The sequence below is a fragment of the Phaethon lepturus genome, unplaced genomic scaffold, assembly GCF_000687285.1.
Source record: "Phaethon lepturus isolate BGI_N335 unplaced genomic scaffold, ASM68728v1 scaffold10870, whole genome shotgun sequence".
NCBI classification, from domain to species: Eukaryota; Metazoa; Chordata; class Aves; order Phaethontiformes; family Phaethontidae; genus Phaethon; species Phaethon lepturus.
The window spans coordinates 21,260-38,608 of record NW_010514047.1 but is presented as its reverse complement, the minus strand read 5'-3'; the positions used below and the strand labels follow the sequence as shown (position 1 = coordinate 38,608).

Below are 17,349 nucleotides of genomic sequence, written 5' to 3'. Positions count from 1 at the left end.
CCCCAACTCCTGTGAGGAAGTCTTCAGGTAATTTCTTTGCAGAGAATCCATGCACATGACTTAGGACCCAGAAGAGGACAAATGACCCTTATTATTTGCTTGTGTGCAATATAAATAAATCAATTTTGAGACAGGTGTTCTTTGGACTGCCTCCACAGGGGTTTATTTCCCACATCCTTCTGAGCTTCTTAAGTGATACTGGTTAATAAACAAAATAATTTCATAATAATTCTAATCGCATGGCTTTTTAGAAAATCACCCCTACTTTCTTCCCCCCATATTAGGTATGGAAAAGAGTTACTCTACAACAGTGATTAGTTCTTTACAATGCTGGTTTCTATAAAGGTCTAACTGTACATTAAAAAAAAAAAAAAAAGACTCAAGGATACCTGACTGCCACTAATTGGTTTTTTAAATGGCTTTAGCAAATTCAGTTGCCAATCTCGTAAGCTACAGAGAGTAAGGTATTCACCAAAAATAGCAAGCTTATAGTGTGTAGTTATGTTTTAATTCAGACACAGGAATGCTTCTAAAGCATGCATAGGCTGAGGTTTGCTTGAGTGAGCTTTAATCTTCAGAGGAAGCAGTTTCTCACCTTTGGTGACAGCAGATCTAAAACCAAAAACTAAGTAATTTTGATATCTCACACAAGGAGAGAGCCGAACCCCTAGAAGCAAGAGAGATAGCAGAAAAAGACAGGGATACCTTAAATTGTCTAAGATATGGGGCTTCTTGCCTCTGTGAAAGATGAGAGTTTGAGAAAGGTACTGCAGAGTTGCAGGGGAGGGTAAGGAAATAAATAGATTTAAAGTCAAGAATAACATAAACTTGGGAACAAACCTGAAAGTCACAGAACTATCTTATTTTGGAAGCATTTAATAATTAAGAAAGTATGATAAGATATAACCATTGAAGATAAAACGGGTATTCAAAAAGCTATTATTTTTTGTTCCTTTCCTACATAATTTGGAAAGTTCTTTGAATACATTGATGAAAAATATTTATCAGACACATGCAATTTTTTGCACAGATAATTTTCCCAGTTACTGTAACAATTCCTGTTATGCAGACTATACATTCTACCAGACAGAGTGACAGACAACATGTCTAAGCACCTCTGAGAGCTGATCCTAAGGCAGCTTAGATATTTTTGTATAGTTAAATAGAAAGGTAGCTTGGGAGTGATCTCTGATCAGAAGGATAGGCACTACAGAGCGGCACACATCTGCAATACCCAGGGCTGGCCTGTTTTAGATAAGGTTCTCCCTATCCATAATATGCAGCAGGTCTCTTCTGGAACTATGTTACGCCCCTGGACTTAACATTATCCTTTTTGTACTTATGAAACCACGTAGTACTGGTTTGCAGGTTGACAGTGTGAAACAGGACAGTTGTTGCATGACCCTAAGTAGTGTGGCAGCAGTGTGAATGGTGAAGTTTGATTGTGAAAATCTTTTCAAGAATGATGAACCTCAGTGGCCAGAAAGTGCCAAACTTGATATGAACCTGTCTGTGCTGCCTTTTGGGAATAATTCTTAGAGCAGTTCTTAATCCTACACTCAACATTTTTGCATGATCCAGACATCAGTGCTGAAGCTTGCTCCCTGGCCACCTTTCTCTTAGAAGAGTAAGATACTTCGTTTTGAGTTACTAACAGTGGAGTCATCAGTGCCAATGGCAACACTAAGACTCTGCTACCTCTGCTGACATTTAATCAGCTGGTAGCACTTCACTGACGGTACCAAAACCAGAACTGCTACTGATGTCGGCATCAATCCCGATGTTTTTTGATTGACCTTCATCTCCCATACCCAGATGGAGACAGAACTGAGCATCCTTACATCTGGCTAGATATGGTCTGTACCTTAAGAGCAGAAATTCAGCTGTCTTAAAGGAGAAAAGGGAATGGTGCTGGGAACCATGCCTATTTCCAGTGTCCAGCCCTGCTTGACCTTAGAGGGTTTCATTGCCAGAACTAAAGCTTATACTAAAGCTGTCTGCCATCTTTTTTCTTCACTGGAGGTAAAAATACTTCTGTCAAAGAGCTTCTAGCATGTGCACTAGCTAAAGGTGAGTCACGATGGAAGGTGTTTATCACACTTGGGATCTGAAATTCTTTACAGTTAGTCTGCGATGAGCTGTTAACTTTCAGTGTCTCCAGATTTCCATATTCTTTCTGAGAAGAAGTGACAGAAAAAATCATGGTCTGACACATGATTCTGAAGCAAATTTAAACAGAGCTTAAGACAGGTGCAGAATGGTTATATTAAAGCCTTAGTGTTTTGAAACTACTGTTTTGGCATAACAAGAAGGCAGTTAGGTGAGAGGCGAGTCGGAAGCATTAAAAGGAACTAAACCTTAGTTGGCTATTTCACTCCCAACTGCCACATCATCTGGTAGGAGCCAGATGGGAATTACTTATCCTGTCTTTCTGGCACAGACGGTTAAAGACTGCTGGTACAGTTGGTCATATCTGCTTTGCGTCAGGAAGGGGTAGCTATTTGCACAGACCTGCTGTAGAAACTTAGGAAGTCACAGCGTTTCCTTTATTACAACCAACTCTCTGTAGCTCATCTTGGCTGCTGCTTCAGCCCAGTCTTTCTGTTCCACCACACACACTGTGGTGCCGACCTGGGAGGCTACTGCTGCACCACCTACCTGGGACTGATACACGGACTTGCGAATGGGACATGACAAAAATCTGTTTGGAGAGTTTTCTGTTTTTCTCTGTGTGTGTTGTTGTAGTTGTTTTTCTAACTTCGATGCTGAAAAAAGTGCCTTGCTTTAAGTTCAGACCAACGCAACTTTGTCCTGTGCCCTGTTACCTAAGAGCATAGTACATGCAATGGAAATATTCAAAATTTCAAACTATAAGCAAGAACAAATGCACTTAAGAATACATACTTCATAATATTACTCACCGTAAAAACAATTTAGAAGTATGTCCATTTTCTTATGTTAACATTTAGTTATAACCATAACAAAACTTAGAAACAGCTTCTGATCTACTTGATATACTGGAAAGGAAGAATTGGTTTTTTTCCTCCTCAGGATGACTACATATACAATCACACTACTGTAAGGGAAGAAGAAATGGAACAGACACGTACTGTGAAAAGTGCACACATTCGATCTATCTTCTCTGGATTCCTGGGGCCTCCGTTCTTGTTTAACCTCACCATAAACCTCTCACTACAAAGCAAACAACATTAAAAAAAAATAAACAAGAGTTTCATGTATACACTTCAACATAAAAATACAGGTAGATATGTTTTTTTAAAAAGATGCACTAGGTATTGTAGTTTTTTTCATTTCCAAAGCATATGAAACAGTACTCATTGATCTAGATAAAATTACATGCAATAGCATAGAAGACCTTTAATAGCAAGTACTCTGCATGTGAGAACATCATGTTTGATGCATATTCATGATGCAATAACATGAAAATAATGTGAATATATGAAGCACAGGGTTTGAACACATTACAAGTACTTCGGGCAAAGGCTAGGCACACTTCCTGAGGCGTACGCTGCCTTTGGTAAAACAGAGTTCATTAAAATCCACTCAGAACTAAAAGTAACAAGAATACCAATTAAGCAATCTCCTTCAATGTATACTATTTATAGAAGCAATATACTAATTCAAACACATTAAGATTAAATTGATAGAACTGCTTATCAAATTAAACAGTCCTTTTACCAGCAAAAACAGCATGTATAGCCAGCCTACAAAATAAATAATCCTTACTATGGATAGTAAGCCATGGTCATTGATGTTATTTCTTAAGACAGACAGAGAATTTATGTATACAAATAAATTAGCTAAGTGTAAGTAATTTATTCGCTAGATGTGCGACAACATACTAAGTATTGACCAGAATTTTCTTCCTACAGATTCATAGAAATAAAGCAATAGCACACCATTAAATCGTCTAGTGTCTAGTTACATTTCCATTGTATCACAGATCCTTTCGATTTCATCCAGTATGACTGTATCAACTCCAGTAATCTTTATTTGACTAAAACACATTTTCCATCTGTTTGGCCTGAAAAATATGAAAACGTAAAGTACGCACTGCTTCCTCTGGTAGCTTGCTCCACCAGGCTATTTATTCATCCCTACTGCATGGGTTAACATCAGCTTGGAAACGTCTGGTTTTGGTGCTTAGCCACTGCTTTTTGTTACACTTTCTTCTGTATGTTAAAAAGTCCTTTAGAAAAGCTAATTTCTCACAGGATAGTGGTATCAATCATTACTTATATTATGTAATCAAACATCTCCCCAAACAAACAAGCAGTTTAACGCTATTCAAAAGTTCAAGAAAGTGCTGGAACTGTTTTATAGCTTAGATATTTAATACATATGAATATAATGATTAGTATTTATATATATTATATATATTAACCCAGAGTGCAATTTTTCAACACCATTTCATGAACCGTTCTAAAAACGTAAGTTTGTAACAGTCTAGTTACCAGTAACTAGTCTAGAACCACCTTCACCATAAATACAAATACACACATATGTGTATTTCACACATATGAAATCAAGTCCCTACTAATCACACATCTTTTTACCACAGCATTATGCTATGAGTTCATCTGAAGCAGCTTGTCCATTAGACATACTGATGTATTTTCAGAATTGCTAGGAACGGTCCCTAATTCTGTAAGCAGGACTCACATATCTGGTTATGTACCTTTCCAGGTTTATTTGCTTAAGTTTATCTTGCTAAGCAATCCAGATCATGCTCTCTGGTTGTTTCACTCTTCCTGTTACTATTACTCCAATCTCTATGTATCCCACAACCTCATTCAGCAATAATTTTAATTAATTTGCAGCAGATGCTTATAAACTCAGAGATTCCTAACATGCCTCAAAAAACCACAAAAGAAACAGGTATTTGATGATTTTTTTTACCTACAACTACTTTCTGAGATGTCAATTAGTAAGTCAAGAATGTTTTGGCAAACGCTTTAATGACATGGCATTATCTAATCCTTTAGTAAGAATTTTATGATGCATTAACTGGAGTGCAGTATAATATTACAACTTCAGTACATTACAGTAACAGTTACATTACAACAGTATTATGTCTTCATAGTTACCTCTATCTACCTAATATATAAATCACCAAAAAAAGTCAGAATTTTCAAAATAAGACCTATTTTCAATAAAACCACATTAATCACATTCTTAACATTTATGATTAACTCAGTTTTGTGCCCACTATTTTGCTGATAACTAATTAAGGTTGTGAAAACACACAGTAGCAAGCAATTCAAGCAGGATGGCCAAAGCGGTTGCTACTCCCAGCTGCTTGCCTCAGTCCTTTGTTGCTCCTGCAAAAGGGCCACACAAACAAGACCTCCAGCATTACCTGAACAATTACACTGTAGAACTCTAAATATTAACATAAATTGAAATAGGTGTTAGTTTAGCAGCAGAGTTGCTGGCATTCAGCTCTCCCTACTGAATGAACTTCAGAAGCGGAGCAGACAGGACAGTTACAGTGATTCCCACAGGTAAGCTCTGGTTTTAATACAGGGAATAAACCAGAAAGTAACTAACTTTTATACCATCAATTTCCAAACAGGAACCATTCCTTATATCATTCAAAATATGCAGTAATTTAAAGAAATATCAACTCACCATATTCTTTCCAAGCTGCAGCAATAAACATCGATTTTCCAATGCCTTCAAAAACACTGCTTAGGGAGACTTTAATTTTAATAAATCCATTTATTTTTAATCCTTGAATCAGTTTAATTGTAAAATCTTTCATTTCAAAAGATTAGGAGGTAACACACATTTAACTTCTGTTACACGTATAATTTGTAAAATGTGTCTCTCTCCATACAGAAAAGTAAAATTCCCTAAAGCAAACAAACAAAAAAAACTACCATGACCTACAGAGCTACAAAAGTTACTTTCATAAAATAAACATCGGTCCTCTTTAAAACCAAACTTGAAACAATGATAATTAAGTAATTGTTGTTTAAATGTTAAATGTAAATTTGCCAACACGCTCTACTAGTACACTGAAAAATAATTACTATGCCTTATGCATATTAACCGTGTCCTATTTTTAAGGATAAGAGCATAAAATGGATCAATACTACACAAACAAGATGTCTGGCAAACTATTCTTTCACTTCTGCTGCTGGGAATGTAATCCAGGCACCAAATGGGGCACAACTGATGAACACAAAGCTCATACATGCAGCCCAGGATCAGGAGGAAACAAGACAACAAGCATTCTGCCAGCTGAAGATTATGAGCAATATAAATCATGTCTGCAGGGAAAAATATATTCACTGGTGACAATGTCCATCCAAAATCAAAGTGTAAATCAAAGCTGGCTCACACATATTTGGTTGCAAATCCCTAGAAATTATTATACCCTATATAATAAACAGCTGGAATATCTTCACTTTCATTGCAGTGGTCAGATCCAGGCTAGTTGTCTTAATTCAGAGGATGACTGACATTTTGAAGGGAAAACAAACCACTAGCTGAGCACCAAAGTTCTGCCGTGACATGAACTATTTACAGAAAGGGAAAAGAGAAAAATGAAAATGTGCTGCTGACTAAGAGTATTTTCAAATTCTGGGATAAAAATACAGGAAATATATACTACTACCCAATATCATAGCAGAAGATGCTGGCCCACATATAAACTGAGTCAAGGTCAAAAATAGACAAATTATAACAACAGCTCTCCATATGAAAGGTCCATCTCTCCCTACTATCCTGTCTCCAGCAAAGTCCAGTAGTGGAAAATTAGGGAAACAACAGAAGAATAAAGCAGCATAGGGCAACAGTTTGCCGATATGTACTATCAGCTTACACCAAAGTAAAGCTCAAGAACAGCAACAATATGTTTAATAGTCCTGGTTACATTGAATCTACATTGAATCCCGGAAAAGGATTCAGGCTGTCATGCTTAAAAATTCTGACCAGTCATTTACAGAGTTACTATTAGAGCATGAACTTTATAGTAATTTATAATTGAACTATGTACCATACAAATGCATATAAAAATTTAAGAATTAAAGCACATTAAATAGAAGTTCTTCAAGAAATAATGTTTAACTGCTCTTTTACCTCCATTGATCTCAACAATAACATTACATATTATATTTTAAATCTCAAATAAGTTCTGTACTTTTGAACTTCCAACAAGGTTTCTTTGAAAAATTATTTCAGCACTAATGAGCATTTCATTTTCATAACTGAAGTTGAACACAATACTGTAGGCCACAGAACCCTGTGCAGACTGTTCCTATAACAATAGCAGAGAAGGGACCGTCAAGTCTTTGAGTTAAAATAGCCTATTTGTACTTGATTCATTACTAAAAGTTGTATTGCTTAGCCTGCTTTCAAAACATCTGAAGAGAGATATTCTAGAGGCTCATTTGCAAGGTTTTACTCCATTAACAAGTGGAAATCTTTTAAAATTTGCAGTTCACCCTTTATCTTACAGCCACAGAAAAAAACTGGTTCCTGTCCCCATGTTCCAGTGCTTTTCAAGAAATGAAGCAGACCACCATCTTTTTCACTTGCTTATTCATCAATTCCACCCTTATTCCAGCACTACCTCAGTAACAACCTTTAAATTTTTTCCTTTAATTTCCAGTCCTCCCTTGAGTCCTCCTGAGCTTGTGTCACTAAATAATTAAGGGGACTTTGAGGCAACTGCAGCATTTGAGAACCGTGGAACATGAAGAGGCATTCTGTCAACAGAGAAATCCACTGACAGGACAAGGAGAATGAAGAGACAGCAGTGCTAATAGGCAATATTAAAAGATTAAGCCACCTCAAGCTCTTCCACCTTCCCTTGCAGGTCATTTCTCCTAAACTTACAGTTTTGTTTTTCAACTCCAGAATTTCTCTGATCTTTGGTATTACTGTTCAAGAACAGTAACTAGTCTAAATATTCTACTAAGGTCTCACTAGTGCTGATAATGCTAGTATATGCTGGAACGGGACTTGAATGTTTTTACACTGTTGATCCATATTATGAACTAGATAGTCCCCATTTTACAACTGCAAATTTAGTTTATGTTGAAAGAAACCAGGAAGAATAATCCTGTTTTCAATGATCTGAAGATCCACTGCCTTCAGCTATAATTATAGCTCCTTTCATAGACAAAGATACACACATTTAGGGTCAAGAAATTTAATTGGAATTCAGTCACTTAATTTCTTATTTTGGGAACTACTTCCTGTGAAAGAGTTCAGTCTTCAGTCTATTCCTCAAGCTTATCTTCTGCACAAAGACAAGAGCATGCATAGAATCTAGACAACATTAAAGTCCAGTTTAGTTAAGGCCAAAACATCAAATCCAAGTACACTCCATACAGAAATAATTGCCCATGTTTATATGCATTAAGCATTATTCTTATTATAATTGAATATGCTCTAATTGCTTAAAGAAAACAGACACATGCTACTCTGTTAAAACACCCTCAAACATATCATAAGGAAATTTAAATACCCAGTGGTTATAATTGCCAAATGAGTGGTGGAAATTAAGTATGGGGAGGTCCTGAGCATTTGATGCAATCTGACTGTTTGATCAAACTACTGCCCAAAAAGAATAAAAAAAAAATTTTCAGTTGTTATGAAAAGGCACCAAACCCAGTTCTCTCTTGCATAAAATCAGAGATAAGAAATACACCAAAACAGAGAAAAGAATTAACATTTTTACCTTGTTGTGTTCAGACCTAAGACGTGCCACATCAGTAGCAGTATCTTAAACAAAAGCTTATTTGTTCCTCTTGCTCCTGCATACTATAAGAAATCTTCAATTACCCTAACTGCAAGATCTCCTCCTGTGCTAACTCACATCATAGTGAAACCACCTCTTGTGCAGCAATAAGTCAGATTTTACAATCACTCGCATGATTAGTAATTGCTAAAGCTACTCATATAAGAAACATTGCTCTGATAAGCAAAGTTAAATAGCTTCTTGTTCTTTTACATGAAAGGAAGAAAAAATGAAAGCAGCGTAGTGTCTCACTTCTTGGCTTCCTTTAACTGCCTGAAAAGCAGGACCACACTGAACTGGCATCTGTTTCTGCAAAAAGGAAGGAAGCAATCAATGGTTTGGGACATTACATTTTCAGCATTAAGGAAGGGGCAAACAGGGACAAAATTTACTGTTGGGTGAGCAGGAGTGGCATTATGCCAGGGGGAGTTTTTGTTATTGAGTTTGGTTGTTTGTGGGGCTTTTTTTGCATAACATGCAAAGATGACAACAAAAGGCCTGGCAAAGAGCAAGAGCTTGGAATGGATTAGTGAGCTCCTTTATATTAACTCACTGGCGTGTTTAATTAGCATGGGGTTGTGAGGCAAAAATCCTGACTGTGCATCAATTTATGAATGTAGGTATGGGATTAACAGACGCATAGTACCAAAGCAATGGTAGTCTGTAGAGAGACTGCAGACCAATTTTCTGTTTGACTTGGAAACTGATGACAAAGAACTTGGTTTTTAAAAAATTCTTTAATAACAATTAGGAGATGATTTTTCTGAAGCAGAGACAGCAAAACATCAAGGTGTCAAACCCCTTAAGCAGAAACCTCACATCTTATACCTTTCTCTTGCCTTAAAGAATGGTTCAGTAACCATTTCTCCCAGAAACAAATTCCTCCTTTACCCTCTCCATTCCAAGAGGCCTCTAAAAGGGAAAAGGTACAAATCTGTGCCCTCATTTTTCTTATTTTCCTCGGTGTTTCTTATTTCCAGAGAACAACAGGTGGAACACTGAAAAACCCCAACATTTTTACAGAGTCCTTTCTCAAAAGCTGTATTTTACTGGGTTTTCAGAAGCTAGCATTTGGCTGATCACTTCTAAGAATAAAGGTTATTTTAAACATATATATTGGTCCAATAACATATGTTCTCATGCATAGTGAAAAGGGTCATATGGTAATCGAGAAGGTCATATAACAACTTGTATTTTAGTCCTTGGTCTTCTTTCAGCACCTCCCTATGTTCCTTTCTCACTTTTCTAGAATCACGTAAATCCCTACCTGCATACAAAACAAAAATTCAGGAACAAAAGTCTGAAAATGCTGTCACAGCAGCTTGCATGAATAAGCTACATACAAACACCTGCCTAACCAGCACAGTTTACCTCCTTTCATCATACTCAGTTTTACCATTTAAGAAATGGTGACAAGCATGATATTATTTAACTTCTCAAAAAAAAAAAAAAAAACCATCTCTTCTAGTCTCTTCTTTTAATGAATGCTAATATGCCTGACAATAATTCTAGAATAAAATTTCAGTTGGCATATGAATATCATAAGCGTTTTAAGATGCTACAGTAAAAGCACCATTTTTTGTCTCAGATAAATCTTGAGAATAAACCTTATGCAGTGCAAGCCCAGGTCAACCAGGATAGACCTCAGGATCAGCTAGTCATTCTCTATGACAACAGAAACGTTGCCAACATTTGCCTTCAAAATATTGCAGTCTTGCCCTGCACACTATATTTCACGCAGTTTACTTCATCAATGCCATGAAATACTACATTCTTTCTACTATTGTGTGTACAAGCTCTACAGGGACAATATGTTGACCAAGTGAATGGAATTATGTTAGGAATTACGGGTATATAATAAACTTATTTTCTTAACGCTTAAAAAAAAAAAAAAGAAAAAAGGTGCTTGTTTCAAAACATTCATAAGTTAGCGGAGAACCACCACGAAAGAGATTCCTGGGGTTTGGCAGGGATGGGGGATGACACGGAGAAGCAGGGGACAGAATTGAACTATGGTCTCTAAATCTTACAGTTTCCACAAGTTAATATTTGCATGAATTAACTCAGGAAACTGTTCTCTGTATCAGAGAGGAAGTACACTGAACCAGCACAGCAGAACCTAAAGTCCCAGTACAGCAGCATTAGCTAGTTTTTCAGGAAAGTAATGATTGCTCTCCAACTGCCTGTGTGGTGACAGAGGAAAAAAACATGTCTGTATTGCCCATGCTTTCCATTTGTGCTGCATCATGCAACATGATTAACAATAACAATACGTGGCTTCTCATATTAGGGAAAACACTGAATTTTATTTTCATTCCACTTGCCAAATTTGTCAAAATCTTCCTCATGGCTACTGAGTGCAAAACCACTACTATGGTCAGTGATCAAAACGGTCACTACGGGACAGCATCGTATCCTCAACAACCTGTAGAAACTTTCTAAAAAGGAAACAATTTCCATGTCAGGACTTCTGAATTCTTATTTCACCCAGATGGTCTCATGTTCATGAAGAAAGCATGTGTGTATATCAACATTTCAGTCATTTCCTACAGTCATAAATACCGGGTTGATTTTTCTCTTGTAAGATAAAATAACAGAAAGGGTTTCTAATGAAGTACAATTGTTTGTGACACCTATGTAAGTACATGAAGAAATGGAAAAGTAAAGTTATCATCAAACAGTAAATAATTTTGGCTCCTCCTAAGAGTGGAAAGATTGCAAATATTTTTAATAAAGTTTCCTTTTTGTGAAATATTTCAGAATGCATTTACATATTGCCATTGTGCTTTAAAAGGCAGAACGCTTGAGATGATTAAGCAATTTGTTTGCAGTCCATTTGGGAGTATCCTCTGTAAAAAGCTTTTCAAGTTTATTTTCTTAATAACGTTAATCATGTTTACCTTTCAGACTTGCTAATTTTTGTTCATCCTCTTGGAAAAATATCAAAGTCCTTACAGCTGCTGTAAGACTGACCTAATAATAAAATCTCCCCATGCTCCACAGAATGAGTCTTCAGTTCTCAGTTTAAGTGTGAGAGTAAGTCAGAGCATATGTACAGAATGACACCATGTCTGCGACGAACTCAATTCCCATTTATAACGTAACCCAACAGCATATACTAGATCCCATCGCACAGCCATATTTGAGCCCCCACCAACAGAGGCCACTCCCAAACCCCTGAGACAGAAAGATCACCTCTGCTGAACTTTCAGTTTGCATATTGTCTGAACAATGATTCATGGACTACTTAAAAATCTTCCTTTTCAAGCAAGTTGCTCATGGGGTGTGTTTGGCTTTTCCCTCCCCTTTTCTTTTTTTTAAGGCGGAGAGGGAGGTTCTTTCATGAGCTGCCCTATCCTGATGATTTGCAATAACCCGTTTCAAAAACAAGTGAAGAAAAGTACACTGTATTGGTTTATGCAGTGTATTTTATAAAGACATCTTAGAGAAAAGAACTCCAAATCTGTGAGGGAAATTAATCTGGCTCTGAGAAAACGGCTCCAAGCAACGCGGTGTGCTTCCCAGCAAATTCAGGCTTAAGGCTCATGAATTATTAAGTTACCACATTGGTTAGAAGCCCCAGGGGAGGATTACAGAGCTTACAGTAAGACTGTTACTGCAAACCCTGGGTTTCCATAGAAACAGAAAACAGTGAAAATAAGTACCTGTCATTTCTTTCTACCACATTCAAGAAAAAACTATGACAATGTTAAAAACAGTATTAAAGCCTGCAGGAGAAATGTGGCCAAGCATCAATTACATTCTCCTTGGGTTCTCGTGAGTCTGCCACACTTGAACATTTGACACTGGCATTAGCATTTTTTTGTTATTTACATCATGAAAGGTACATATTTGTGTTCCTGAAAAGAATCCTCTCCTTTAGCTAGAAAAAGTTTCTACTTTCAAAAAAAAAGACTTTAATCATATAGTGTGATTCCTTAAGTTCTTGCCAAGGATCGTGACTTTAACTAATGAAAAGAAAGCCAGAGCAACCCTGCCAGGTGGTATGTGTGAAATGCTTTGACCATAACTGTAGGGAAGACTTCTAATTTTGGATTACACGTATTTTAGAGAATAAGTATTTTATCACCATCTCTAACCTGAGAAAAGCTAACGGTTCTCTGGTCTAATACAGCAGTTGTCTCGTATAATTCTTGCTCTACAAACCACATATCCCCATTACTTGGCTTTGTACATGACAATTTCAGTTGGAAACACAGAACTGTTTTTTGACAGTGAATTTTGCAACAGAAAGAGCTCAACAGGAAGTATGAAGAGTAGTATTCATTACACTGGGCCTTCCTGCAGCCAGAAAATTACTTGTAATTGAGCTTTCTCTGAGCTACGAAGTTCACCTAAACATTTTAACATCTATTTGCACCCTGCCAGCCAAGACAGCAAAATCTGCAGCTGTATGCGTTCATGACATATTTTTGTTCTTTCTGAGCAGGAAAAGGGAAGAGGACCTTCAAATACCTGCAACTGATTAATTTCTTCCTGTTAACAACTAGAAACTCGAAATAGCCCTGTAGAAAAATCTGTATCCCTGCCTATTGATATGCTATATCTGATCCCCAACCTGAAAAAAAATTTTTTGGGGAAGCAGCGTGGTGGTGGCAGGAGATATGAAATAAGACTGATTTTTGTAAAAGCTCCTGGTTTATAATAGCTTCATATTAGTAATTTTACAGGAAATAATTAACAACTCTAATAACACCACTCACGTCTCTACAGCAACTTTCATACACAAAACCAGACAGTAATAGTTGCTTTCAAATATATATTACTAACGAGAAAGGGGATAAATAGGAAAACCAAGCAAATGTAGGCTTGGGAGAGAGATCTAAGAAGTGAAAGTCAGCTGAAGCAACTGGAAGAGAAAATGAAAAGGCTTTACTCCTCCTTCGCCCTTTTTAAACAGTCTACACACACAAAAAAACACTTTATAAAATACTCCATTGGTTATAACAGTCTCCAGCGAAGGTCAAACTTGTATTTTCTAAAAGTTTTATAGATCAGAAAGACTTTTTGCCCCCCTGCCATATGTCTCCAGAGACCCACATAGTTTCCATGTTTAAGTAGTGACCAGAACAAGGGCCATTGCTTTGGATAGCAATATTCCTTAACGTTTGCTTCCTGGGTGATGTTTTTAAGGGAGTTCATCCTGAGCAGAATCAAGAACGGATATCCTCCTTGTTACTAGTGCTATGAATTATCTATTGCACAGAAGTCAGAAAAATACTTTCCTTGAAATATTAAGAACACAATCAACTAAAGTATAGGAGGAACTGATGGGGGATTAGCTACCCCAACAGATCAGATTGCTAGAAGAGAGGTAAAAATTAGAAAGATGTATTTTTTTTCCATGACTAAGCAGAAGAAAAACCTCATTAGTTGGTAAGCCTAATCCCTAGGAAAATTCTCCGAATATTAAAGAAATATTTCTAAACGATACAAAGTCATTTTTTCCCAGTAGACAGATCATTATAGTGACAGTGAATGAGGTAACTTTTCTGTTTTAAAATAACTATGAGAAGGCTGCTATTAAAAACATAACGATGGAAACTTTAGCATGTAATTGCACAATAAAAGTAAAATATAATTTTCTGCTTCCTAACATAGCAACTGGCAATAGTGGAGCATGATAAAATTTTAAAGCAATTAAGAGGGAATAAATACACGCACATTGTCACAGCACTCCCAGAGCTATTACCTCAAGAGAGAAGCAACGTAGAAAAAGGGATCTTAAAGTGAGTTCCATACTCCCGGAGAGAACGCAGCCAGACTTTTTTGCCACAGCTTTTGATATGGACCTTTCCACATTAACTTAATCTCTTTTTTCAGCTATTCAACTTCAACCATATTAATCTACCTAGTGATCCTGTCTTCCCTTTTTCTGACCTTATTAATACTTATCTTTGTTTATTCTTCACCTGTCCGTATCTTTCCCTTTGCCATTCTCAGCTGCTACGCCTCCCTCTACCCAAGCAGCATCTGATCTCTAGAACATACAGTTTCTACAACGCTGGTTTGGAGCATGTAGAGTTGCTCTGTACCGGTCGTCTCCCATTAAGCGTGCGGATCCTCCACATTAGAGCTCTGGGAGGACTCAAGCCCCTAACTGAGACAGAACTTGTGGAAGAGTTGCCACCACTTTTTCAGAAGTCTGCTTAGTGTTTAAAATGAAAGTTCCAGACGATGGTAATAGTCTACATTAGAAACTGTTACAAGAAAAGTATTCAGGAAGAAATGTGTAAACGTGATGTAATTTTAGCTACACTGTTCTTGCTAACATTTTTGAGCAGCCGATATACATTCCTATTGACAGTTAAAGTCAAGAAAATATGACTAAATGATGATGAGAACCATGGAGCTAACTGTCATCAATAAATACACAAAGAGATGAAGATTCCTGTCAAATTTGTCTAGGTTACCTTCAGCAACTTGGCATACAGATTTGTATTCTGACATCTGAAATTGGGATACTGTGTTAGAGAAAACTCCTACTCGGGAAAAAGTGAAAATCAATTCCCCTACAAATACATCTTTTCTAAATCCAGTGTTTCAAAGTGGTGAATTTTATTCTATGCTATCTAAGCACTGTCACAAACATTTTCTTTTTACAGCCTGCTCAAAAAAGGCAGCACTGTGACCTCTATCAATTCAATTACACCTAAGAGAAGTAATGGAAGTTTATAGGACAAGACTGTACACGTGAGTAGTGGCCTGAGAAAACTCTTCATTTTCTTCCTGTAGCATACATGCACACTGGTCAAACCAAAACCACTTTGAACGTGCAGTGGAAGTTAACCTGTTTATAAGGCCAAGGAGACCATACATTTAAAATAATCATCACATTGTTCTCTAATACTTTTTACACCTTTAACATCTTAAACTTTATATATTTGCCTGCTAATTTTTATCACGTAAAATAATTTGGTTGAAAAGTATCTCAAGATCATGTGATGAGTTACAAATGGGAAATCATTATCTACATTTCTCCTGCAGATACCGCCCATAGGCAACTGTAAAGTAGTACTAACGACAAAACATTGTCACTTAAAATTTTTTGATTCAACCTTGAAAAAAGGGGCAGATAATTTTGTTAGATGAGTTTAGAACAGCTAAATCCAACTATCATGATACAGATTAACAGCTTTTTTTTTAGTCCATAATTATGTTTGCAATTCATATTTCTCTCCTAAGGTCTGCTTTGTCAAGGGTGCTAAATTCTGGAGATAAGACTGTATTACTCATATTCTCCCCAACATCCACCCACAAATTCAGAACATTTCCACATAAAACATCTTTCCAAATCACCTATACCAGTAGCATTAAAGAGCAAGGTTGTGTTTTCTCTCATTTTGCCTACTGCTTTTCCATTTTAAGACAGAAACGGATGTTTCAAAATTACCAAATTCCTACCACTGTATTGAAAATTGGCAGCTGGGTAAAAGATGCGCTTCTGCATGTCTAGTATTTTAACATCACTGTGGGTCTTTGTTTTCTCACATTTCTGCACGTGTTTTACCTATCCGTCTGCTGAGAAAGAACGGATTACAATTTTATCCTTCAATATGAAGGAAAAGAACATGAAAATACATCTCAACAAAACATAATGAGATGCTTTATAAAGGGCTAGATGTTAACCTTGTTAATATCTCCACATACTCTGAGGTAAGAATCAAAGAAGAAAGAGAAAAGAATGAGGCAATGAAGCTGCTTCATGAACTTCAAAAGGACTTTCTCTATACTGCGCCTACCCAATAAATATTGATTTGCATTAGAAAAGCTACAAGCAGTTATAAATTAACCACTGAAGGATAAAGTCTTGCCTCAAAGCAGACACATGCTTCTCCATCCTGTGTCTTATGCTAGGCAAAGAGGAACACTGAAATTTGGAATTCTAAGGTAGAATCTTTGGGAGGAAAATATTCTGCCAACACACCTTTTCCTAATTGCAATCTCTAGTAAAGATCAGCTTCCATCATGATGCTGCTAGGAAACTACCAGTTGATATAATATAGTAGGAAAAGACTTCTAGCTAACAGATTAATTTTAAGAGCAGATGGGATCATTATAATAATTCAATCTTGTCTACTATATAATACAGACCACACACCACTTATGCTAATATATATCTTTGGGTTTATTTGTTTATTTTAAAGGGGAGAGAGAAGGGAGCAAGGCAGATGTCTTTTGTCATTCCTTTTTTTTTTTTTTAATTCCATACCTCCTGATTGTTTTTTGCATGAGCATTTCCTGTCTCTTTCCTTACATTCCAGTGCAAATGACTTACACTTATGATGTGTATCAGGACATCAACCCCTAGTGTAAAAGAACAAAGCATACTCTGGTAGTACACAGTATTTGAATACAAAATTTTGGACAGGCATCTTAAATTACAGCAAACATGTCTTCGTAGCAAATCAGAGCCTGCCCCCATATCTGAGGTCTGAGCACACTGTGTCCATTCATGTCTACATTTATCATTTAAGCAGTAAGAAAAAATATCATAACATGGTATGTGCTCATTGTGTAAGGTTACAGTTATACAGCATAATGTCCTTTAGATA

The 17,349-nt window shown here is 36.7% G+C and overlaps 1 protein-coding gene across 1 annotated transcript in view; it reads right to left on the bottom strand.

Moving 5' to 3' along the window:
* The window catches only part of DOCK3 (dedicator of cytokinesis 3), a gene marked incomplete at both ends in the record, with an annotated part of 123,551 nt that overhangs the window by 88,461 nt on the left and 17,741 nt on the right, over positions 1 to 17,349 (bottom strand). Inside the window, one exon of the mRNA XM_010291889.1 lies at positions 3,111 to 3,192. Within this exon, the coding sequence (XP_010290191.1) occupies positions 3,111 to 3,192 (82 nt within the window). The remainder of the gene's footprint in view (positions 1 to 3,110; positions 3,193 to 17,349) is intronic.